Source organism: Saccoglossus kowalevskii, chromosome 12 (assembly GCF_978046115.1).
Source record: "Saccoglossus kowalevskii chromosome 12, keSacKowa6.1, whole genome shotgun sequence".
Lineage (NCBI taxonomy): Eukaryota > Metazoa > Hemichordata > Enteropneusta > Harrimaniidae > Saccoglossus > Saccoglossus kowalevskii.
In genome coordinates this window covers 29,920,720-29,946,723 of record NC_140652.1, presented here as the reverse complement: position 1 = coordinate 29,946,723, position 26,004 = coordinate 29,920,720, and the positions used below count along the sequence as shown (strand labels likewise).

The 26,004-nt window shown below is 36.2% G+C and overlaps 1 protein-coding gene and 1 pseudogene across 1 annotated transcript; one reads left to right on the top strand and one right to left on the bottom strand.

The window, feature by feature from the left end:
- The first annotated feature begins 1,524 nt into the window (after nt 1-1,524).
- Nucleotides 1,525-17,464, top strand: LOC146735714 (roundabout homolog 1-like). Its single transcript, XM_085506026.1, has 9 exons — nt 1,525-1,731; nt 5,453-5,642; nt 6,619-6,728; nt 8,062-8,242; nt 9,232-9,353; nt 10,687-10,873; nt 11,863-11,972; nt 13,815-13,974; nt 17,406-17,464. The coding sequence occupies exons 1-9, from the start codon at nt 1,525-1,527 to the stop codon at nt 17,462-17,464; spliced, it is 1,326 nt and encodes a 441-aa protein (XP_085362152.1).
- Nucleotides 17,465-19,762: 2,298 nt separating this feature from the next.
- LOC144344062 (uncharacterized) lies at nt 19,763-24,634 on the bottom strand (annotated as a pseudogene).
- Nucleotides 24,635-26,004: the final 1,370 nt, after the last annotated feature.

The window sequence follows — 26,004 nt, the reverse complement described above, 5'->3', positions numbered from 1 at the left end:
GTTTTATTTTATTTAATTATCACGTAGAATATTTGTTTATAAACATTTATAATAGCGAATAGCCGGTTATTGTTCTATCATCCAAAATGAGCAAAGTTGCCAAACTACATATATCTGAACGACGTTTTTTTTTTTTTTGAGGCGCCGCAAAATTTACTACTTCATTATATAAACATAGATACATACATGGCGCGTTAACAACGCTTTGCCGCCACTGCGAAGACACTGGCATATACCTGACACAGAGCTAATCAAGGACAAGACAGCATGTTTAATGTGGTAATAAATTTATTACACAACTCTAAACATGAACGTAGTACTGCAACACTAAACTCTCAGATAATCCTGTGTCTGTGAAACTCTAAAATATCTGTAAGCATTATGATGGATAGTGCATCGTACACCGCCACAGGCACACTATCATGTAAAACAGGACAGGAATGGTCTCTGTGTGGAACAGTTTTCAATTTGTTGAAACATTCTTCAACAGGGTTTAGCTCAGGGGAGTGCCTTTCGTGTCTGTGAAACGGTGCATTGTCGACCACTATAGTATCACCTGGTAGCAATATTGGTTGACCATCATTATCATGTGCCTTGGCTGCGTCAACAAAAAATATCAAATATTCATTTGTATTTGAAGGTCCAGCAATTATGTCACTGTACTTCACTCCATTTACATCTATGAGAAGACTAAGGGAATAGTTGGCACTGTTTGCGTATTTACTAATCTCAATACATCTCTCCTCCCGGGGGAATGTCCATAGCGCGACTGGCCACTGTTTATTTTTTATGATTGTTTGTTTGGATGTACTGAATAAAAACGTTGTAATATCGTATATTTTCTGGAGTAAACTTTGGCTGTGGTATTGGCACTAACCGTTTATGTTTTCAATTACCACCATTTAATTTTTCCCGAACTGTTTTTCCGATTGTACTTTTTCTACAGGCGCGTAATGAAGAAGCTCCTCTTTGATTTCAGCATACGTTGTTGAAGGCCTCTCTCCTTTAAGTCCCTCAATTAGGTTTTCCTGATCCATGCCTTCTGTCGTGTTTACGTGAAAGTACATCTCTAGTCTCACAATAAATATTCCATATGCGTCCGACTGTTTTAATATCTACGGATAATTTGACAGCAACTTTGCTCAAACTTCCATATGGGAAATGCCCTTTATAAATTAGTTGTATGAGATTAAGTCAAGTTTATTCTGGGCAGCATTTGATGGAATATACTTGTAATGTATTGCTGGAAGAACAGTGAATATTCACTAACGAATAGTTTTGGTCATGTTGAAATGCACTTGTGAAGAAGAATAATACACACAAAAAATGTGATTACACCCCTGTAGAAAAATCTATATGAAATCGTTGCCAATTTCACATTGTCAATTTCATAACATGGTGTTGTGAAATGGAAGGCACTCCGCAACATCGTCAAGTAATTGACGAATTTCTCAGTTCTGTCGACCCAGCACTGCTAAAAAATGTCGATGATTTTAAGCGACTGGATTATATAGTGTGTCCGCGATGAGGTTTTTCCAGGATTTTGAGGAGTTTGTGACCAAGGTCAGCACTGTACACAAGCGAATGGTACTGAATGCAGTTGCCAAGATACAAACACCAAGATCTAAACTCTGTATTGACAATTCGGAGACCTCTCCGTGTGTAGCATCTGATGAAAGGAGTGGTGACAGCAGTAATTGTAGTAGTGGTGGTGGTGGTGGTGGTGTTAGAGTATCAAAGCACCGTCGACTGAGTCTAACGACTCGTCCGAATATCGATCTTGGGAAAATTACACTTACCAGACGCCCCATAAATTGGCATTGGAGGCGCTGAAAGTTGAAATAGGTGAATTGACGACTGAGTTGGATCTGGCCTAGACGAAATATGAGCAGTTATCTGACAAGCTCTGTGACGAGGTCCGGGACAAAAAAAGTGTGCCAACTGTCATACTTACGGGAATCACGACAAACGAAGATGTCCGTACGACAAATGTATGACACCTGAACAGTGCGGAATTGTTTCAAATCACACAGAATACAAATCCGAAAATTCTGCCAACGCGCGTGACCGGCGCATTTGATTGCGTTTATTTTGTATTTTTATTTTCGAAATGTAGCACTCGCTGCGTTTATTTTGTCATGTCTCGCAACTGAACGTCTAAGATGACTTTGTTTTGGCTGTAAAGAAGAAGCGAGTAGCACAATATATACAGAAAACAGCGTGTCAAAGTATACAGCGTCTTATCCATGACAGCGTCGGTATTGTTCCCCATACTCCACTAATAAAAGGAAACATCGCTATTCTTGAATCGCACTTTAAAAAGGAAAGTTCAAGCACAACCGTCTTCAGAAATATAGTTCTTATGCACGCAGGGCGTCAGATCTAGTCAGGGAAAGAATGATTAGATCAGTGAGTCACACTCAAACTCGCAGTCAAAGTGAATGTGATAGGAGCATAATTACGCCACGCACACTTCCCATGTCACAGTCTCCACGCGACGCAATGGAATTACACACCGCTGAGACAACCAGTACAGTGCCGAACCGTGAACGTTGTAGTATTTCCACAGCACCATATATGAGTATTCAAAGTCCAATTATCCCGCACACCGTCCCGAGTGTTGACAATAATAGAACACAGTCTGCTTCATAGAAATATCCATGGCAATACTGGTGTCCAAATACAAATCTGATGCTGTCTCCATACTATCGGTCTACATTCCCGCAGTATTCACCAACCCCACAGCAACCCAGCCACTGTTGCCGAAATCTCCACCGCCGACCATCACCCGAGCAGGGCGACAGCGAATAAATACTGACTTTCTAAACAAATTTGGGAATTTTTTCTTGCTTTTTTTCAGCCTTAGCATGACCTCATAGATGCAGATTAAGTGCTTAATACTTTAATGTGTTTATGTATTTGAAAGTGATATTTAATGAAAAAAGAATAATGAATAATGAAAGAAATATTGATTTTAAAACGAGTGGAAAGTTTGCTTTCACCGTCTATTTCGTTTGCCAGTTGTATCTTATTCTTGCTATGTACTTGGATTTCATTTAAAAATTTCATTGCTTACAACATTTCGCGATTGTCCGTCCGTAGGTCAATGTCTTTACTTAGAATTATTGTTAACTGTTGAATGTATTTCTGTTAATGAGAGAATATACCTTATTTTTCTTGCACGCCGTTTTATTTTACTTAAAATTGAAAAAAAAAATCGCGAACTACCGATATTATAATTGTTTACTCTGACGTCTGACAGTGGCGTCAACAACGCTCGTTTGTATCAGTTAAAATGTAACAATATTGCATATCGTGTCGGCGCCTCAAATGAAAAAAAACGTTCTCTAGTCCAACGTAGCTTGTCAACTTTGGTAATGTTGGTTACTAAACTCTTGATATTATTTATTTGACAGTTGATGACTTTGCACCTCGGATTACGGAGCATCCAACCAGCGAAATATTTCCTGAAGACAAACATGAAATATCTGCAGAGATATTTTGCAAAGCCGAGGGACAGCCAACGCCTAGCATAAAAGTATAACACAATTTACATTTCTGATAGCAATTCTCTCACATCTTAGTTTAATAAAGTTCAGTTTTTCAACATTTGAAAAAGACACACAAAGTTAAATCTTGCTTTGAAAATTGGAAAAATTAGCACATACAGGAGAAAAATGTTTTTAAGACTTGTACCAATATACTAATAGTACTAAAACGTTATTTACATTTTTGTAGAAAAAGAATGTTATATGTATTTTTACTAATTCTTATGACCCGTGATACAAAAATACCAGTTCCGATGTAAATTGTTGTTGTTGGTTTGTTGTTGAAATTCTGAGATGTTACCCCGTCATTCATTTTCACACTTCCACCCCTATTACTTCAAGGGTTTCATCCAGCATACTTTAAATGCACCACACCACTTCATAGTAAAGGGGAGGTCAACAGGTCAAGTGGGTAATGCCAGTTGCTATCCTTATATTAACAACGAAAGTGTACCCATGTTCAAAGATCGATCACGAAAAATCAACTCATTTCCATCTGTGTCAATTTTTATAGTTCAACGAATGCACTTCTGATAAATATCGGAGTCTCTTATGACAATAGTAAATGAGCATTATGCGGAGGTGTAAACAAAAAATTACATTTTTTTCACTCGAGAAAAATAAATACAGCGAGTATGTCAACATTTTCTTTGTACCAATAGTATCTGTGATTAACACTAAATATGGTAATAATCTGAATTATTTGAAAACCAATTTTAAATTTTTACCTTGATGCACAACCGTTTGCTGAACTGATTTTGTACAGATCCCGAGTCGTAATGAATTTCACAAAATCAAATTGAGTAAGTTTGTTAACTGAGGGAAGTCGGTTTTCTCACAAAACATAAAATTGTGTACGACTGTATTGGTGATTTGAAGCACCCCAAAAATGTTGTCATTCATGTTTACACTTTTTTTTTATAAAATGTGAATTTCATTTTACCAATCACATCACTGTAGTAAAATGTTTTTAAGATCACTGTAATATCAATGTACGATTTTCTGTTGCATCAATGACGTGTCAGTGAATTGACACAAATAGTTGTTTCACGGCAAAACTTTATACATGATCAGTGGCACATCATACCGACACATGGGGCACACTGATGCACAATGTGTATAAAGTCCCACAGTTTTTATTCTGCCAATCATTAATTTGGTCATAAAGTTTCAACCTTAAATTGATCTCGCGTGTACATTCTTCGAAAATGCTTCTACATTTTCTATCAACGTGTTGGAATACACTGAGATCATACGGTCCAAATTCGCAGAGTTTGTTTGAATTTGCAAGCCCAGTAGTCAGGAAATAATGAGTAGTGTTCTGCTAAATGAAATTCAGATAAAACGTTTTAATTAAAAAATACCAAGGAAAAATGAAAACCATTTTTTCTATACAACATTATAGTCTGGTAGGAAATATGTTATACTTGTAGTACTTGTAAAAACAAGATTGCCCTATAGGGGGGGGGGGTCTCTGTATTGATTAATAATAATCTCCACATCTTAGAAAGAAGAAGCTCGTGACCATGGTGCTCACTAATTAAATTGAGAAACATGCATGACCCCAAAATGTCACATATCCTGGTACTTTGGGAAAGTAGAACCATGTTATCAATTGGATTTTTTTAGTTATGCCCCCAACTAATGTAATAAGTTGGTGTTGAAGTTGAAAATAAATGTTGCTCTATATGAACAGTAAGATGATGGGTCAATTATGTCAAGGCATTTTTCGGTATTACCGGTAGACAAATAATTTCTGGAGACAAACTGATTAATGAACTATACAAGTGTAGAACGTACTTGACCCACTGAATGCAAATACAATAAATGCACTTTGGATTATGTGGGCTTCTATTGGAGATAAATTTTACAAAATTTCATAATTGATAAACACTTTTTTACAGTGGTATAAGGATGGCGAATTGGCGGAAATATATTGGGTCAAATATTTGACGGAACAATACACAGCATCTCTGTTATTACAAAAAACACATGTTGGAAGACGGATAAGGACAATAGCAGGAGTGTATCAATGTGTCGCTACAAACTACTTAGGAACTGCATATAGTAATAATGCTACGTTAGAATTTTTAAGTAAGTTTTACTTCCATAACCCCCCTCTCCCCCTCATAATTCTACATCCAATAGTACCTACCATTCCTATAGGATGATTCAATTTTTAGTTGGATTACAGAGACAATACTTTTAGTAGACTTAGTTTGAAATTTCGTCAAGTAATACAATTATTGCACAACATTTCCATTGTGTGTAATTCAAAATGGCAGCCATCTTGGATTGATGTACATTTCTATAAAAAAAATAGATTTTCAGCCAGATCTTGTTAAATTTCAGAATGTTAAAACACAACCAGTGATTGTTACAAACTCAACCTATCTTAATACTGGCGATTAATCTCAACAATATCTTCAAGAGGTTCCACGTCTACATCTATGAAAATAATGTCACCCCTACTTCTCAATCCCTCCTTGTTTACATTCAGGACGTTTTCCATTTTATTAGAAATGTCAGATCACAAACTTGTTTTCAAACTTCTTCAGAGCCCCGCTGGTTTAGAAATTATACAGCACACTTTTTTTCTGTCAGATGATTCACGTTGTTTGATACAGTAAACTATAAACCACCTTATGAAACGAGTGGAAAGTTTGCTTTCACCATCTATTTCGTTTGCCAGTTGTATCTTATCCTTGCTATGTACTTGGATTTCATTTAAAAATTTCATTGCTTACAGCATTTCGCGATTGTCCGTCTGTAGGTCAATGTCTTGATTTAGAATTATTGTTAACTGTTGAATGTATTTCTGGTAATGAGAGAATATACCTTATTTTTCTTGCACGCCGTTTTATTTTACTTAAAATTGAAAAAAAATCGCGAACTACCGATATTATAATTGTTTACTCTGACGTCTGACAGTGGCGTCAACAACGCTCGTTTGTATCAGTTAAAATATAACAATATTGTCTATCGTGTCGGCGCCTCAAATGAAAAAAAACTTAGCTTGGCAACTTTGGTAATTTTGGTTACTGAACTCTTGATATTATTTATTTCACAGATGACTTTGCACCTCGGATTACGGAGCATCCACCCAGCAAAATACTTCCTTATTACAAAGATGCAGGTATAGATTGCCAAGCCGAGGGACAGCCAATGCCTAGGATAAAAGTATAACAAAATTTACATTTCTGATTGCAATTCTCTCACATCTTAGTTTAATAAAGTTCAGTTTTTCAACATTTGAAGAAGACACACAAAGTTAAATCTTGCTTTGAAAATTAGGAAAAGTAGCACATACATGAAAAAAATGTTTTTAGGACTTGTACCAATATGCTAATACAAAGTTATTTACATTTTTGTAGAAAAAAATGTTGTATGTATGTTCACTAATTCTTATGACCTGTGATACAAAAATACCATTTCAGATGTAAATTGTTGTTGTTGATTTGTTGTTGAAATTGTTTTCATAAATGACAGAGATATGTCTAAGTCCAAAATAAATCATATTTTAATGATCCAGTATACAATAAATAAAATATTTATATGTACATAAAATACAAAGTAACTTTTGTAATACATGTAAAAGTATAATGTTAAATTCTGAGATGTTACCCCGTAATTCAGTTTTACACTTCCACCCCTATTACTTCAAGGGTTTCATCCAGTATACTTTAAATGCACCACACCACTTCAAAGTAAAGGGGAGGTCAACAGGTCAAGTGGGTGATGTCAGTTGTTTTTATCCTGCCAATCATTAATTTGGTCATAAAGTGTCAACCTTAAATTGATCTCGCGTGTAGATTCTTCGAAAATGCTTCTACATTTTCTATCTACGTGTTGGAATAGACTGAGAGCATACAGTCCAAATTCGCAGTTTGTTTGAATTTGCAAGCCCAGTAGTCATGAAATAATGAGTAGTGTTCTGCTGAATGAAATTCAGATAAAACGTTTTAATTAAAAAATTCCTAGAAAAAATGAAAACCATTTTTTCTATACCACATTATAGTCTGGTAGGAAATATGTTATACTTGTAGCACTTGTAAAAACAAGATTGCCCTATAGGGGGGTCTCTGTATTGACTAATAATGATCTCCACATCTTAGAAAGAAGAAGCTAGTGACCATGGTGCTCACTAATTAAGTTGAGAAGTATGCATGACCCCAAAATGTCACATATCCTGGTACTTTGGAAAAGTAGAACCATGTTATTAATTGGATTTTTTTAGTTATGCCCCCAACTAATGTAATAAGTTGATGTTGAAGTTGAAAATAAATGTTGCTGTATTTGAACAGTAAGATGAAGGGTCAATTATGTCAATGCATTTTTCGGTATTACCGGTAGACAAATAATTTCTGGTTACAAACTGATTAATGAACTATACAAGTGTAGAACGTACTTGACCCAATGAATACAAATTCAATAAATGCACTTTGGATTATGTGAGCTTTTACTGGAGATACATTTTACAAAATTTCATAATTGATAAACATTTTTTTTACAGTGGTATAAGGATGGCGAATTGGTGAAACGGCATATTACTGAGTCACCGTTCGGTGGATCTCTGTATTTTAATAGTATCTATCCGTATGCAAGATGGAGGAAGTCAGATGTAGGGGTGTATCAATGTGTCGCTACAAACTACTTAGGAACTGCATATAGTAATAATGCTACGTTAGAATTAGGTAAGTTTTACTTCTGTAACCCCCCCCCCCAGATTTCTACATCCCATAGTACCTTGCATTTCTATAGGATAATTCAATTTTTAGTTGGATTACAGAGACAATACTTTTACTAGACTTAGTTTGAAATTTCGTCAAGTAATAAAATTATTGTACAACATTTCCATTTTGTGTAATTCAAAATGGCAGCCATCTTGAATTGATGTACATTTCTATACAAAAATAGATTTTTAGCCAGATCTTGTTAAATTTCAGAATGTTAAAACACAACCAGTGATTGTTACAAACTCAACCTATCTTAATACTGGTGATTAATCTCAACAATATCTTCAAGAGGTTCCACGTCTACATCTATGAAAATAATGTCACCCCTACTTCTCAATCCCTCCTTGTTTACATTCCGGACGTTCTCCATTTTATTAGAAATGTCAGATCCCAAACTTGTTTTCAAACTTCTTCAGAGCCCCGCTGGTTTAGAAATTATACAGCACACTTTTTTTCTGTCAGATGATTCACGTTGTTTGATACAGTAAACTATAAACCACCTTATGAAACGAGTGGAAAGTTTGCTTTCACCATCTATTTCGTTTGCCAGTTGTATCTTATCCTTGCTATGTACTTGGTTTTTATTTGAAAATTTCATTGCTTACAACATTTCGCGATTGTCCATCCTTAGGTCAATGTTTTTACTCAGAATTATTGTTAACTGTTGAATGTATTTCTGTTAATGAGAGAATATACCTTATTTTTCTTGCACGCCGTTTTATTTTACTTAAAATTGATAAAAAACAAGTGAACTACCGATATTAATAATTGTTTACTCTGACGTCTGACAGTGGCGCCAACAACGCTCGTTTATATCAGTTAAAATGTAACAATATTTTCTATCGTGTTGGCGCCTCAAATGAGAAAAAAAACGTTCTCTAGCCAAACATAACTTGGCAACTTTGGTAATTTTGGTTACTAAACTTTTGATATTATTTATTTCACAGTTGATGACTTTTCACCTTGGATTATGGAGCATCCAACCAGCAAAATACTTCATGAAGCCAAATATGTGAGCTATGTTAGGATGGATTGCAAAGTCAATGGACAGCCAACACCTAGGATAAAAGTATAACACAATTTACATTTCTGATTGCAATTCTCTCACATCTTAGTTTAATGAAGTTCAGTTTTTTTAACATTTGAAGAAGACACACAAAGTTAAATCTTGCTTTGAAAATTAGAAAAACTAGCACATACATGACAAAAATGTTTTTAGGACTTGTACCAATATGCTAATAGTACTAAAAAGTTATTTACATTTTTGCAGAAGAAAAATGTTGTATTTATTTTCACTAATTCTTATGACCTGTGATACAAAAATACCATTTCAGATGTAAATTGTTGTTGTTGATTTGTTGTTGAAATTGTTTTCATAAATGTCAGAGATATGTCTAAGTCCAAAATAAATCATATTTTAATGATCCAGTATACAATAAATACAATATTTATATGTACGTAAAATACAAAGTAACTTTTGTAATACATGTAAAAGTATAATGTTAAATTCTGAGATGTTTCCCCGTCATTCATTTTTACACTTCCACCCCTTTTACTTCAAGGGTTTCATCCAGCATACTTTAAATGCACCAAACAACTTCATAGTAAAGTGGAGGTCAACAGGTCGACTGGGTGATGTCAGTTGTTTTTATCCTGCCAATCATTAATTTGGTCATAAAGTTTCAACCTTAAATTGATCTCGCGTGTAGATTCTTCGAAAATGCTTCTACATTTTCTATCAACGTTTTGGAATACACTGAGATCATACGGTCCAAATTCGCAGAGTTTGTTTGAATTTGAAAGCCCAGTAGTCAGGAAATAATGAGTAGTGTTCTGCTAAATGAAATTCAGATAAAACGTTTTAATTAAAAAATTCCTAGAAAAAATTAAAACCATTTTTTTCATACCACATTATAGTCTGGTAGGAAATATGTTATACTTGTAAAAACAAGATTGCCGTATAGGGGGGGTCTCTGCATTGACTAATAATGATCTGCACATCTTAGAAAGAAGAAGCTAGTGACCATGGTGCTCACTAATTAAGTTGAGAAGTATGCATGACCCCAATATGTCACATATCCTGGTACTTTGGGAAATTAGAGCCATGTTATCAATTGGATTTGTTTAGTTATCCACCCAACTAATGTAATAAGTTGGTCTTGAAGTTGAAAATAAATGTTGCTGTATTTGAACAGTAAGATGAAGAGTCAATTATGTCAATGAATTTTTCGGTATTACCGGTAGACAAATAATATCTGGTTACAAAATGATTAATGAACTATACAAGTGTAGAACGTACTTGACCCACTGAATACAATTACAATAAATGCACTTAGGATTATGTGAGCTTCTATCGGAGATAAATTTTACAAAATTTCATAATTGATAAACACTTTTTACAGTGGTATAAGGATGGCGAATTGATTGTACCTGAACCTGGGACCGTTGATTTTTTCTCCAGTGAAAACCTGTTTATTGAACTTGAAGACTTTAGAAGACGGATAAAGTCAGATGTAGGGGTGTATCAATGTGTCGCTACAAACTACTTAGGAACTGCATATAGTAATAATGCTACGGTAGAATTTGCAAGTAAGTTTTATTTCCGTAACCCCCCCCCCTCAGATTTCTACATCCCATAATACCTAGCATTCCTAGAGGATAATTCAATTTTAGTTGGATTACAGAGACAAGACTTTTACTAGACTTAGTTTGAAATATCGTCACGTAATAAAATTATTGTATAACATTTCCATTTTGTGTAATTCACAATGGCAGCCATCTTGGATTGATGTACATTTCTATAAAAAAATAGATTTTCAGCCAGATCTTGTTAAATTTCAGAATGTTAAAACACAACCAGTGATTGTTACAAACTCAACCTATATTAATACTGGTGATTAATCTCAACAATATCTTCAAGAGGTTCCAAGTCTACATCTATGAAAATAATGTCACCCCTACTTCTCAATCCCTCCTTGTTTACATTCCGGACGTTCTCCATTTTATTAGAAATGTCAGATCCCAAACTTGTTTTCAAACTTCTTCAGAGCCCCGCTGGTTTAGAAATTATACAGCACACTTTTTTTCTGTCAGATGATTCACGTTGTTTGATACAGTAAACTATAAACCACCTTATGAAACGAGTGGAAAGTTTGCTTTCACCATCTATTTCGTTTGCCAGTTGTATCTTATCCTTGCTATGTACTTGGATTTCATTTAAAAATGTCATTGCTTACAACATTTCGCGATTGTCCGTCCGTAGGTCAATTTCTTTACTTAGAATTATTGGTAACTGTTGAATGTATTTCTGTTAATGAGAGAATATACCTTATTTTTCTTGCACGCCGTTTTATTTTACTTAAAATTGAAAAAAAAAATAGCGAACTACCGATAATAATAATTGTTTACTCTGACGTCTGACAGTGGCGTCAACAACCTCGTTTGTATCAGTTAAAATGTAACAATATTGTCTATCGTGTCGGCGCCTCAAATGAGAAAAAAAACGTTCTCTAGCCCAACTTAGCATGGCAACTTTGGTAATTTTGGTTAGTAAACTCTTGATATTTTTTATTTCACAGATGACTTTGCACCTCGGATTACGGAGCATCCACCCAGCAAAATACTTCCTTATTACAAAGATGCAGGTATAGGTTGCAAAGCCGAGGGACAGCCAATGCCTTTGATAAAAGTATAACACAATTTACATTTCTGATTGCAATTCTCTCACATCTTAGTTTAATAAAGTTCAATTTTTTTAACATTTGAACAAGACACACAAAGTTAAATCTTGCTTTGAAAATTATGAAAATTAGCACATATATGAAAAAAAATGTTTTTAGGACTTGTACCAATATGCTAATACTAAGTTATTTACATTTTTGTAGAAAAAAATGTTGTATGTATTTTCACTAATTCTTATGACCTGTGATACAAAAATACCATTTCAGATGTAAATTGGTGTTGTTGATTTGTTGTTGAATTTGTTTTCATAAATGATAGAGATATGTCTAAGTCCAAAATAAATCATATTTTAATGATCCAGTATACAATAAATACAATATTTATAGGTACATAAAATACAAAGTAACTTTTGTAATACATTGTCACACGCAACGTAATATTACCGTAATTGGTATAGTACAGGTGTGATGGTTCAAATTCCAAAATGGCAACAGTAACAGAAAGTCTTCCCTGGCGGCGATGATAAAATACGAACACGGAGCCAACAGATGATGTTTCAACTGGTACTGGTATTATTATACTCTGCAAACATCAAGTACAAAAACGCGGTAAAACTCCACTACTCCAATGACTAGATACTTAAACTCCAATACAATTCAACGAGATCTCCGATCTGAACTCAGTGCTGAACAAGTCCCCTATATATACCCACACTGTCTATAAATAGACCATTACATCAGCATACATAATGAGTCTGGAATTTACTATAAATTTCTAGAATGTTCCATTACCTTATATTGCCTCCTACATTGTTCTATTACATATTCAACCAGTTTCTAAAAAAAAATCTAGAATATTCCACCCAGACACAGTACGGTTCTAGAACATACTTAGTGACACGGAAGTGGTAAACAAGTCGTATGCGACATACATGTGAAAGTATAATGTTAAATTCTGAGATGTTACCCCGTCATTCATTTTTACACTTCCACCCCTATTACTTCAAGGGTTTCATCCAGCATACTTCAAATGCACCACACCACTTCATAGTAAAGGGGAGGTCAACAGGTCGAGTGGGTGATGTCAGTTGTTTTTATTCTGCCAATCATTAATTTGGTCCTAAAGTTTCAACCTTAAATTGATCTTGCGTGTAGATTCTTCGAAAATGCTTCTACATTTTCTATCAATGTGTTGGAATACACTGAGATCATACGGTCCAAATTCGCAGAGTTTGTTTGAATTTGCAAGCCCAGTAGTCAGGAAATAATGAGTAGTGTTCTGCTAAATGAAATTCAGATAAAACGTTTTAATTAAAAAAATCCTAGAAGAAATGAAAACCATTTTTTCTATACCACATTATAGTCTGGTAGGAAATATTTTATACTTGTAGCACTTGTAAAAACAAGATTGCCCTATAGGGGGGTCTCTGTATTGACTAATAATGATCTCCACATCTTAGAAAGAAGAAGCTAGTGACCATGGTGCTCACTAATTAAGTTGAGAAGTATGCCTGACCCCAACATGTCACATATCCTGGTAATTTAGGAAAGTAGAACCATGTTATCAATTGGATTTTTTTAGTTATGCCCCCAACTAATGTAATAAGTTGAAGTTGAAAATAAATGTTGCTGTATTTGAACAGTAAGATGAAGGGTCAATTATGTCAATGCATTTTCGGTATTACCGGTAGACAAATATTTTCTGGTTACAAACTGATTAATGAACTATACAAGTGTAGTACGTACTTGACCCACTGAATACAAATACAATAAATGCACTTTGGATTATGTGAGCTTTTATTGGAGATAAATTTTACAAAATTTCATAATTGATAAACACTTTTTTACAGTGGTATAAGGATGGCGAATTGGTGGAAAATGTGGCCGGTTATTGGGTGTCAGAGTACAGTGGAAACCTGCATTTTCTAAGTGCAGCAGCAGGGGTGTATCAATGTGTCGCTACAAACTACTTAGGAACTGCATATAGTAATAATGCTACGTTAGAATTAGGTAAGTTTTACTTCTGTAACCCCCCCCCCTCAGATTTCTACATCCCATAGTACCTACCATTCCTATGGGATAATTCAATTTTTAGTTGGATTACAGAGACAAGACTTTTACTTAACTTAGTTTGAAATTTCTTCAAGTAATAAAATTATTGTACAACATTTCCATTTTGTGTAATTCAAAATGGCAGCCATCTTGAATTGATGTACATTTCTATAAAAAAAATAGATTTTCAGCCAGATCTTGTTAAATTTCAGAATGTTAAAACACAACCAGTGATTGTTACAAACTCAACCTATCTTAATATTGGTGATTAATCTTAACAATATCTTCAAGAAGTTCCACGTCTACATCTATGAAAATAATGTCATCCCTACTTCTCAATCCCTTCTTGTTTACATTCCGGACGTTCTCCATTTTATTAGAAATGTCAGATCCCAAACTTGTTTTCAAACTTCTTCAGAGCCCCGCTGGTTTAGAAATTATACAGCACACTTTTTTTCTGTCAGATGATTCACGTTGTTTGATACAGTAAACTATAAACCACTTATGAATACTATTTTCAGGCCCTTATACATTAATAAAATATATTGTTTATTATATTTAAAAATCGTGTTTTAGAAACATATGTGTACCAGTCTCCTCAATCTCAGCCACCCTATTCATAAATAATTTTACTCAATATCAACAACTGTATTGCCCTTAAATATACCGCTGTGATTGGTTTATTTGATTTATGATTAACTTGAAGTTGTTTTATTTTTACTCCTGTTGTACTTATAAAGTCCACACTTTCATAGTTTTAATACGTTTCTTCATTACACTTAGCTAATTAAGCAGTATTGGTTTAATGGTTAATGGCACAGGAAGAGGTATTGGATGCTGTTCTTCTTTGCTGTACTTGGATTCTGGATTTACTGAACTGTGCTGAAAGACACTGTGTTTATAACTTCATACCCTAGCAACGGCTGTTGTCAAGGCTAGAATGTTAGCACTGTTTAAACTTATAGCTCGTAGTGACATATATAGGTATCATTGAAAACTCAACAATCATTTTATTTCTTTTTTATTCAATAAAGTTTATACAAAACAATATCTTTATAATTTCTTCGCCTAATAATTGCTAATAATGAAAATAGGGTTAACTATATAACTATAATTATATAATATAACTCAGTGTGCATTGGTTTATAAAAAGACCTCGATATTATTTTTATATTTGACGGTTGCCCAGAATTAATGGGTAAGAGTGTTATTTTACAATAATTTTTCTCTTTAGTATACATTAAATGTGTCAAGTTAACTCCAATAGAAGTCGTTGAGGAAATAATAATGTGAAATCCAGAGGGCAGAGTATTTACCTGATATATATTATACATATCTTAACCATAGTAAGAAGTGTCATTTATTGCTTCTGAATAAAACAATTATAAGTGTTGTGAATTTTCCCTTCCACATTTCTTTATTTCAAGTACATCATTGACATTACTGTGAGTTTTGTAGGGCTGGCTGTGAACATACTCAAAAATATCACGTCACGTGGCACAAGTACAAGATCAAAGAATGTAAAATAAAAACTCACAATTTTGTCTTGTCACTGAAGCATTGTTAGTTTTTTGACACGTCATAACAACATATTGGTTTTATTAAAATAATGTTTGCTTTTACCATATCATTCCTGTGTCTCGCATATTTACAAAGTGGTTTTAATCAATATTGGATTATGTTATGGACGACGTCAAAAGATCGATGTCGGATAAAAAACTTATTTCTTTTTGTTTGGGGGTGCGGGGTTTTGGCCTCAAAAAGCTTCCATCCTACAAAAACGATTTTATTTTTTAATGAAGTCAAAAACATCTTGGAGTATTTGTAGTTGGGTTTTTTTCTATCCAATCATGGACAGAATTACCCCAAAAGGGGGAAAAAAACAGAAAAATGGTTTGGTTCGAGTGTAAATCTGTGCGTCAAATTAGGTGCATTTGTAAAGTCTTTTTACACTCTCCCGACAACCAACTGCTATGCAATACTACTGTCCGATTATCAATTTGTATTTAATGGTGAATGTAGTCTGACGCCAAGACCAATATTTATCAATTAAGTTTCAGTGGGGGGTAGGGGGGGGTGAAAAAAAAAACTAAAGGAATTAATATTTTTATCCGACATCGATCTTTTGACGTCGTCCCTTATATACTCACAACTTTGTGAATTTGATTGATCTAATTGCAATGAGACTATTATTGTACATGCTTTGGTGACCATAGACAAGTTCGAAAGACATAACCTTACTCACATCTAATATGCAAATTACGTCTACATTCCAACTTTGCATTTATTCATTCACTTACAATTTGTTTAGATACATTAAAAACTATGAGTGAGTGTCGTAAAACAGTGGAAGATTATAGTTTGTATTATATAAACTATATATATCAATGTGGTAAATAATTATCTGAGCCAGCTAACATCTTGGGATACCATGTCCTGGTTTTTCTTCTCATTACTTACTGCACGGAAGAGAGAACTTCATTGGACTTCGAGGCTAGTAACACAAACAATGCACGGCGTTACCGTTCCCGTTGTTTTGAAAAACAATTAGACTACATGCTACAACATGGCTCAGTTCTGCAGTGCATCATTGATTTATCACTTGGTAAAAACTATTATGTTATTTACATACATCATAAAACTCCCTCTTCTTACAATTATTGATGTAACATACAATACAGATGAACGCCCAATAAATTTAAGTTGATTCTAAACGTTACATTTTGAATCGGGGTATACACTAAACATCGTACTTTTCCCTCTCAAGTCGATTATAAAAGTACATGTAGCAATAACATTTAGTTCATGTTTTTTTGCTTACATATTCTATATAAGCGAAGGTTTCTATCATATAAAATTATACATGTACACTTATCAGAAGCTAAAAAAAACAAACTTACCATTCATGATTTCATGGAGTAATTAATTATGACAAGTGTGTATCGCCTTTCATAGAGAGCATTTGTACATTAAGCTCTCATTGGTTCAACCTGAAACCTTTTTACAATGGTGGTGTACACCCCCACCTTATTTATACAATAGTATATTGTGACATAAATGAAAAGAGTCAATCAAATAAAGTGTGACGCGATATATTTTAATTTTTGATTTAATTTTAATTGCAAATTAAGTCATTGGTGGATAAACATTCATGGCTAAAACGTGGAAATAACATACTTTAAAAATCAAACTTTGGTCTTGTAATAACAGTGTTCAAATCATCATGCTTTTTAATTTGGCTAAGTTGGCACTGACCAAAATCACCGGCCCCAACATTGTTACACTGTATCAACGTAATTCCAAGTCAACTTTGAACTTTGAATGAACTATAAATGTTGCGTTCAATCTCAGACCACTAATAAATTAGTTTTATTTATTTGTTGTTCTAGGTTCAATCAAAGAATCTAGAAAATACAATCGCAAAATGATCAGAAATAAGTGTAATTAGTTATAAACCGATGTTAGCTTCACGTTCATATCCTACCATGACAACAGCTGAAAATATGTTTGTTTTTGAGCTGAGAGGAACGTCAACCAGCCTACCGGTTTGTTTATTTATTTTTCATTAAGAAACACCGAGTTTTCATCAAATTAGAATTTCTGTAAAAAGTTTCAAAAAGGTACAGTATTAAAATGAACATGATAAAAAACTAACAAACAAGTAATAGTATAATCTTTTGATACACAAAATGTAAGTGTCCAATGGAAAGCTACGGAAACCAGAAATATTGCTATTAAAATACCAACAAGACTAGTTGGCTGGGATTGTATTTAATAATGATAATATTCTTTGTAAAAACTTGATCGCTGCTAAGTGAATGTTATTATTCAAGCTACAAGACTGAATAAACAAGCCATGCATGGCACAGTCCCTGTTAGTTATCGAATTCAAGATACAAATGTATATAGTTTTGTTTATATTAATATAGCTGGAATATAAACAGGAATATGATTATGAAGATTGTTTAACATTAAAATGATTGACATTTGTATCTGATCGAAACGAGTATTGATATTGCTCTGCTCTGGAACAGCATTAATTAAAACAAAATCAGCCATTTTGAATACATGTATAATGAATATATAAAATTTGAACATAATCAGTCAAAGCATGTCAGAGATATGGCACTAGAGCTGCATTCATACAAAATGGCCACCAGTCGGCCATTTTAAATCCGATCTGAAAATTAAAATGACGTGCATCTGGAACCATAATGTCTAATGTATGTACCAAGTTTGAACAAAATCAATCCATAAATGCCAGAAATGCTTGATATTTGATGATGTTTTAGCACAAAAATGGCCACCATTCGGCCATTTTGAATAGGATCGTCAAACCAATCTGTCTGTATATCTATGATATGATTTATAATGACCATTAAAAATTTGAACATAATCAGTATAAGCAAGTCAGAGATATGGCACTAGAACCACATTCTTTAAAACAAAATGGCTGCCAGTCGGCCATTTTGAATCTTACATGTATCTGAAAAACAAAACGATGTGCATCCATGTCCTATAATGTCCAACGTATATACAAGGTTTGAACAAAATCCATCTGTAAACAGCCGGGAAATGTGTTTTTTTATGATTTTTAGCACAAAAATAGCCGCCATTCGGCCATCTTGAATCAGATCGTGAAACAAATTGACGTGCATATCTATAATATAATGTATGATGTATGTGTGAAGTTTGATTGTGATTGGTAAAAGCATTTCTAAGATACAGGTCCGGTCGCACGCACGGACACACGAACGCACGGAGGCACGGAGGTCACAACATAAGTCCCCGTTTTCGGACTGCGTAGATAATTTAGTTGGACGAGGTTTGTGATATAATATTCAATGTTCATTTTCAGACACGTATATATTAAAACTTTGCGTTGAACTATTTCAAATATATTAACGAAGTAATGTCGGTAAGCAAACCGCGCAGACTTGGGAGGCAAACTCAAGCTCGTTTCGGGGAATAGTTATATACCATGTTCTAATCGTATCGTCGTATTTCTAAATTTATTAGACTAATATGTAGAAAACAATTTGCAGCCACTTTTTTTCTTGTTGTAGTTGGGTAGACCCAGGCACAACTTCAAATTGATAGGTAGCCACCCAAAATCGAACCAAATTTATGTGCAAATATTTGTAATTATGTTTTTTTGAATTCATGGTTTAGATTCACGTGATAAACGCTAGCAATCACACCGAAAATAAAACTTTCGGGAAATTGGACAGTAAATCACATGACTGCAAATAAGTACGACGTATGTAGCTGTTATTTACATTACATAAAATTCACATAACCCTACGTAGCAGCCAACTACTGAAAATGCCGTTGTTATCCGGTTTTTTTTTTTTTTTTTTTTTTTTTTTTGCGTCAATCGTTATTTTTGTATAGTATGTACAACCAGAACATGCAATTTTAAATGAAACTGCCATTAAATATCGATCGTCTCTCTTGAAACAGCAGCCATGCGGTCATGTGCTTCGAACGCCTGTGCTTAGTCAGAAACCGTCCGCGGAAACTTATACATGTTCTCGTTGTCCTAATACTGGCACCGTTTCATCAGTTGCTTTCACCAATATTAATCTTTGCCATATGGCCAGTCGTGTCCCACAGTACAGTACAGTCGATCTATACTTAACTCCAATTATTCGTACAAATTAAACAACAAGCATGAAATGCGGTATGCGGTGGTTGCAGTACCCAGGAGAGCAAAAATTTAGTTATGGTTTCACAAACGTGTATGTTAGACCCCAAGGGACTTTGGTACTTCTAGTTTGCTTTGAAGCGAATCGCAAATATATCTGTCTTTTGAACTCGTGCTCTTCCACCCCCCCCCCCCCCCCCGTGTCTGGCAATGCACCTTTCATTAACGTTACTATTAGCTGCCGCCGTTGCGCCACCCGCACGAAAACTGAGTGCCGAATTGGGAAATATCGTTAACCAATGGTTTGATACCCTTCATCATTAAATCTCTAGCAGTAGAATATGAAATCCCTAAATGATTGTGAGGCTTGAGCCCCTGTTTAGTATGTACCAGTCTTCGAATTAAGAAACTTTCGGAATTAACGTTAACCCCCAATTTAGATATGAGCATTTCTGTAACACGTACAGGACAAGTATTTTTGGGAGACCTTGCAATAATTATAGAACTTCCTTCTCGAAATTGGTCGTTCTTTCGCTTATGCAATTTATTCTCCATATGAGAATCTGATAATGAAATGTCGCTTATTTTAACGCTCAAGAGCTCGCCAATACGCATAAATCCAGCATACGAAATAAGGCACAAGCATAGCAATCGTAAGTCTGATAACGAAGACAGATTCTTTTGGGACACCAGTGTGGCCAGAATTTTTGGGTCGACTGGCTCTTTGGCCTTTCTAGGTTTAGTGAGAATGCGCCTGCAGCCCTCCATCGTAGCCCGAACCATTGGATGACAAGTCGGGGATACTATACCAGCCATTGAGTGCGCCCATCTAATACTATACAATGCGGAATCCATGGGCGCAACTGTATTTGCGTTGTCCAACAAACTCCGAAGATATATAGCAATGTGCAACGGCTTTGCTGGACAGGCGGCGCCCGCCGACAGATTTGACTGACACCATCGTTTCCATCTGAGCCAACTGCCGGTGTACTTGCTTAACGTATTACCGGCTCTAGACGCCAACATCACATCGGGAAGAGTGTCACAGAAGTCATCCAGTGCTGGGTTGCCGAGTTCAGCCTTCCAATCTTGTATCTGAAAGACATCTAAAACTACACAATTTATACAACAAAATTGACACGACGACGCAATAATATACCGACATTTAACCGCGAATTGGAAATAACGAATTGTCTTACTCACATCGAACATTGCTGTCCCACAAGAACAGCGTCAGCAAATGGCCGCACTTCCATAGCGCCAGCAACATACCGAAAGGCGAATATATACAGACACAGGCCCAAGGGCGAATATCTATACGGATACAGGCCCAAAGGCGAATATCTATATCGGCACACGCCCAAAAGGCGAATATTTATATCGACACACGCCGAAAGGCGAATATCTATACCTACACACGCCGAAAGGCGAATATCTATACCGACACACGCCGAAAGGCGAATATCTATACCGACACACGCCGAAAGGCGAATATCTATACCGACACACGCCGAAAGGCGAATATCTATACCGACACACGCCGAAAGGCAAATATCTATACCGACACACGCCGAAAGGCAAATATCTATACCGACAAACGCCGAAAGGCAAATATCTATACCGACACACGCCGAAAGGCAAATATCTATACCGACACACGCCGAAAGGCAAATATCTATACCGACACACGCCGAAAGGCGAATATCTATACCAACACACGCCGAAAGGCAAATATCTATACCGACACACGCCGAAAGGCAAATATCTATACCGACACACGCCGAAAGGCAAATATCTATACCGACACACGCCGAAAGGCGAATATCTATACCGACACACGCCGAAAGGCGAATATCTATACCGACACACGCCGAAAGGCAAATATATATACCGACACACGCCGAAAGGCAAATATCCATACCGACACACGCCGAAAGGCAAATATATATATATATGTATACCGACATGCCGAAGGGCGAATATGCAGAAAAGCTACATATCCTGTAGGAAAGTAAACTAGCATACGAAATGATGCGACATAAATTTATTCATATTAAATACCTATTTACAAGAATCCTTAGTCATGACAGATCGGACTGCGACATTAATCATACAATACAAACGTACACCAAGTGACATTACTATATGCAATTACATAATTTGGCAATTTTAATTTAACCAGTCCCTGTGGACTGAAATTTGCTCGCGTCCCGCGCATCATGTGGGTCTGGATCGAATGAGAGTCTCAAAGCCAACATATTGAAATTCGGACAACCAACAAGACTGGATGTCTTGCGAGTTTTAACCAAATTGAATGTTTGACCCCTTTCTCTCACTAGCAAATTGGGGATACGGGGAAGGACGCGAACAAACTTAACAAAGTCAGCATAACGCCCAGGCTGCGGACGCAACACAGGCCAGAAAGCGGCAGATGGCCATTCTGGCAATATTAAAGTTGCCTTTCCTCTGCAACTCTGAAGATGACGAATAGCGGGAATTACAAGACTGACGGGAGGACATACCCAATTATTTTCAGTGGACCAATTCTGACAGAATGCGTCAACGGCCTCTGTACCGGGGTTCCAAGCTGCTGAATTGAAACGTGGCAGTTGAGCGTTGTGACAAGACGCAAATCTGTCAATGCTATGCGGGCCCCATATTTTGTCCAACATGTCGAAAATCTTGGGATTTAGCGACCAATCGTCTGTATCAACAATTCTACTCAGCAGATCCGCTTTTTTCATTCTCGGACCTCGGTAGCCAAGTCGCCTGGAGTTGAATATCATTCTGACAACAGATTTGAAAAATTTCAATGGCTAACACCTGAAGAGATGGCTTTGCACTACCGACCGAAATTATTCTACAAGCATTCTGGTTATCCGAAAACCACCTAACTTTTCTATGCCTCAAAGTCAACAAAAACGAAGTTAATACATAAAGTACAGCTTTTAACTCGCGAAATGTGGAGCTCTGTAAGCGTTCTGTTTCATCCCACAACCCATTAGAATAAAAGAATTCTGAATTATAGCTATAGTGACCACCATAACCAGTGTCGCTAGCATCTGAAAATACAAACGCAGTTGCCGAGAATTTGGGTTTGATACGAAAACCGTTCAGAGCGTCCAGAGTACTCGACCAAAACAAAAGTTCCTGAAGCACAGGTCCAGATATATTAACGATCTGCGCCCACGACGATCGATTCTCAATAGTAAAATACATTTGCCTCGTAAATAGACGAGTAATCGGACCAACAGCGATGGACAAAGATATCAAAAAAACCGGCAATGCGAGCAAGATCGCGAACCGAGCATCTGTTCGCAGTAATTACAGTCGAAATTGAATTCTTTATCTTGTCAACTTTACACTGTGGGAGGGAAAATTCCATCCGCAAGGTGTTAATGACAAACCCCAACCATTCGCCGATTTGAGCGGGCTCCCAGCGACTTTTCTGCTCGTTAACTTTAAGACCAGATTTATGCAAATCAGTTCGTTGAACAATACTAGCTGCTCTAGCAGATGTCAAACAACCATGACCAGAAATACCGTCGTCTAAATACACTATTGACGCGTGTGACATACTACGCCATCTCTTAACCAATGGCCTCAGAAGCTTAGTAAAACAATAACAGGCAGTGCTCAAGCCGAACGGCAACACATTGAATGTAAAATACCTGATCTCGCCGTCAAAATTGCAACAAAAACCCAAAACTTGCGATGTTCATGCTAAATATCAACATGGTGATAGCCGGATTCAAGATCCCAAACGAAAAAATAAAAGTTGTCGGAGAACATCTGAGCTAAAGTTTTTAGGTCTTCATATCTAAATGAAGGCTTCGCTAAGTAAAGGTTCACATGTCTGAGATCGAGAACTAATCTGAGCTTTTTCCCTTCTGCCACTGTCAAAGGGTTTACGCAATAAGGTCGAGAAAACTGGCGTGAAACACAGCCATTGGCAAGTAATTGATTGCTTGACGAACGAATTGGGGGTGCTTCCTGCTGGACAAATTATTTTTACCCACAAACTGCGGGGGATAATTTGAGAAAGGTAAACGGTAACCAAATGCAATTAATGAACGTACAAAAAGCGGGCAGGACAAAGAATTTTGCCAGAAAGACAATGAGCTCTTTAGCCGCCCGACCACGGACCGTGACAAAATTTGCTCAGAATGGCATGCATTTAACTCTATGTTATAAACGCTACGCAAAGCCGGAACGATGGGATGAGAAAAAACAATATTGCCCAAGCCAAGTGTCACCGAATTAGAATGGGTGGGCTCCCTGGATTCGGACGGTAAGCTTTTTGTCGGCAAGCCGCAAGCATCTGTTCTGCAAGTGTCCGAAATCTCCGCACCTGAAACAGGGACCAATCCGGAATTCAGAAGTTTGTGATCCGTGACGTGCATCTCTGAACAAATTGCTACTAGTATTCAAATTCTGTTGACTGGGTTGGGTTCGGCGATAGCGCTTCTTTTGTTTGATTTTTGTCCCTGCTCGTTTTTCGGAACGCTGAATACGCTTTTCGTCATCAGTGTCAGAGGCCAACTCATCAGAAATGTATTCATTCACTGTGCCCCACCCAAATTCGCTTTTATCGGCCAGCTTGATAAGCTTCATACGATGAGAAACCAGAGCCATACCTTTCTCGAGAGCGTCTTTGGCTTTCTCCACAGCATTCTTAGTAGTGGCATCCATGGCAGTATGCAGGCACTCCATCACCTTCTGCTCGTGCTCGAACTGCTGCCGATTACCAGGTTTTTTGAAATCATGCTTGTCGGCCCTGGTACGTTTTGCCGCCGTCTCGAGAGCTTCGCTATTTTCTTCAGACAAGTCGCGCTTAAACTTCGCCAAACGGTCTTCTACAACGGTGGTAATATTGCTAGTAACATCGTCGAGCAAGTCCTTGATGTTTGGTGGTGTTATCGGTTCACTGAGGCCTTCCGTCGGTGTGGACATCGTGAGTTGTTTGCAACCGAGACTGAATACAATAGAACACTCTTCTTACTATATACCTATGAGCACCTGGTTATTTAGCCAATAACCAGTCAGAACAGGTGCAATGGCACCTGAATAATTTACATACGAATAGATAGCAATTATCTGCTAATCTACGAAACGCAGATAATTTATCATGGTCGCGTTCATAGCGCCCTCTTTTGGTGGAGTTGGTATATCCCTCATGACGTGAAAACAATGGAAGGTATCTTCTTTGTGGGAGCGAATAACTTACAGTGAATGAATAGAGCATACCAGACTAAAATGAAATACCTGATAAATCCCCCAGTATTTACTCCAACGTATTCCCAAGTTACAGTATAGTGCAGTGACCCGACCCTATATACATGGCGCATTTACAATGGGAAAAGATTGTGGAAATAAAAATAAACTGCCTGGCATTGACACGTTTGCTACAATGACTTGGATTATAAATTGTGTATGATTTTCTTTATATTCTGGTTGAAATTCACTGATAAAATCATATTGTACATTATATTACCAGACTCACATTTCGAAAATGAAATAGATGTAGTGAACATATCCTTGAATTCCACGCAAACTTCCGTGGAAATGCTGTAACATATTAAAGGCATGCTGTATGTGATGAAATTGCCAATAACTTCTGATTATTAATCATCTTAACATCGGCAATTTGATTGGCTGAAACTCACCAATTCGCCATAGAAATTCTGGTAGGGGAGATGGTCAAAATAGGCAATTATTTTTCTTCACCGTGTTACTGTAAACACACCATTATCAAATACGATTTATTTGTTTTTATTTTCTTGCATAAATACTTTTGTTTGTTTGTTTGGGGTCCAAGTTTCTTCTTCAAAGATTCCTCTATTTCCCAAATCTGCGATCCCCCGCCCACCAAAATGACAACATTGTCTATGAAAGGTGAAATTGTTATGAATATTTCTTTACAACCACTCTGGTCTCGGATCTATTCTGGTACCAGAGGCTCTCTGTCAATACTGATCGTCATATAGTGTGTTCCCTGATCGAAGTACCCGTAGTCTAAATATACGGTTATGCGCCACTGTTTTGACCCCCCAATTCCGATCCAGTTTTGAACTTGTATGTACACTGCATAGCAAAGAGTCTACGTAACATGCTTTGAATTATACCAAACTCCTAATTGAATAATATTCCCCGTATCTCAATTATCACAGTTCATGCATTGAACATTTGTACATACTGGTTGATTCATTTTACAAATCGAACCGTGACACAGTCTGATGTCATTGTATACAACACCATGCACATATGTTCTTCTTTTTTTTTTTAAATTTCCCTCTGATTGGTTGAACGTCATAATGTTTCCTTCTAAAATTTCAGTGCAG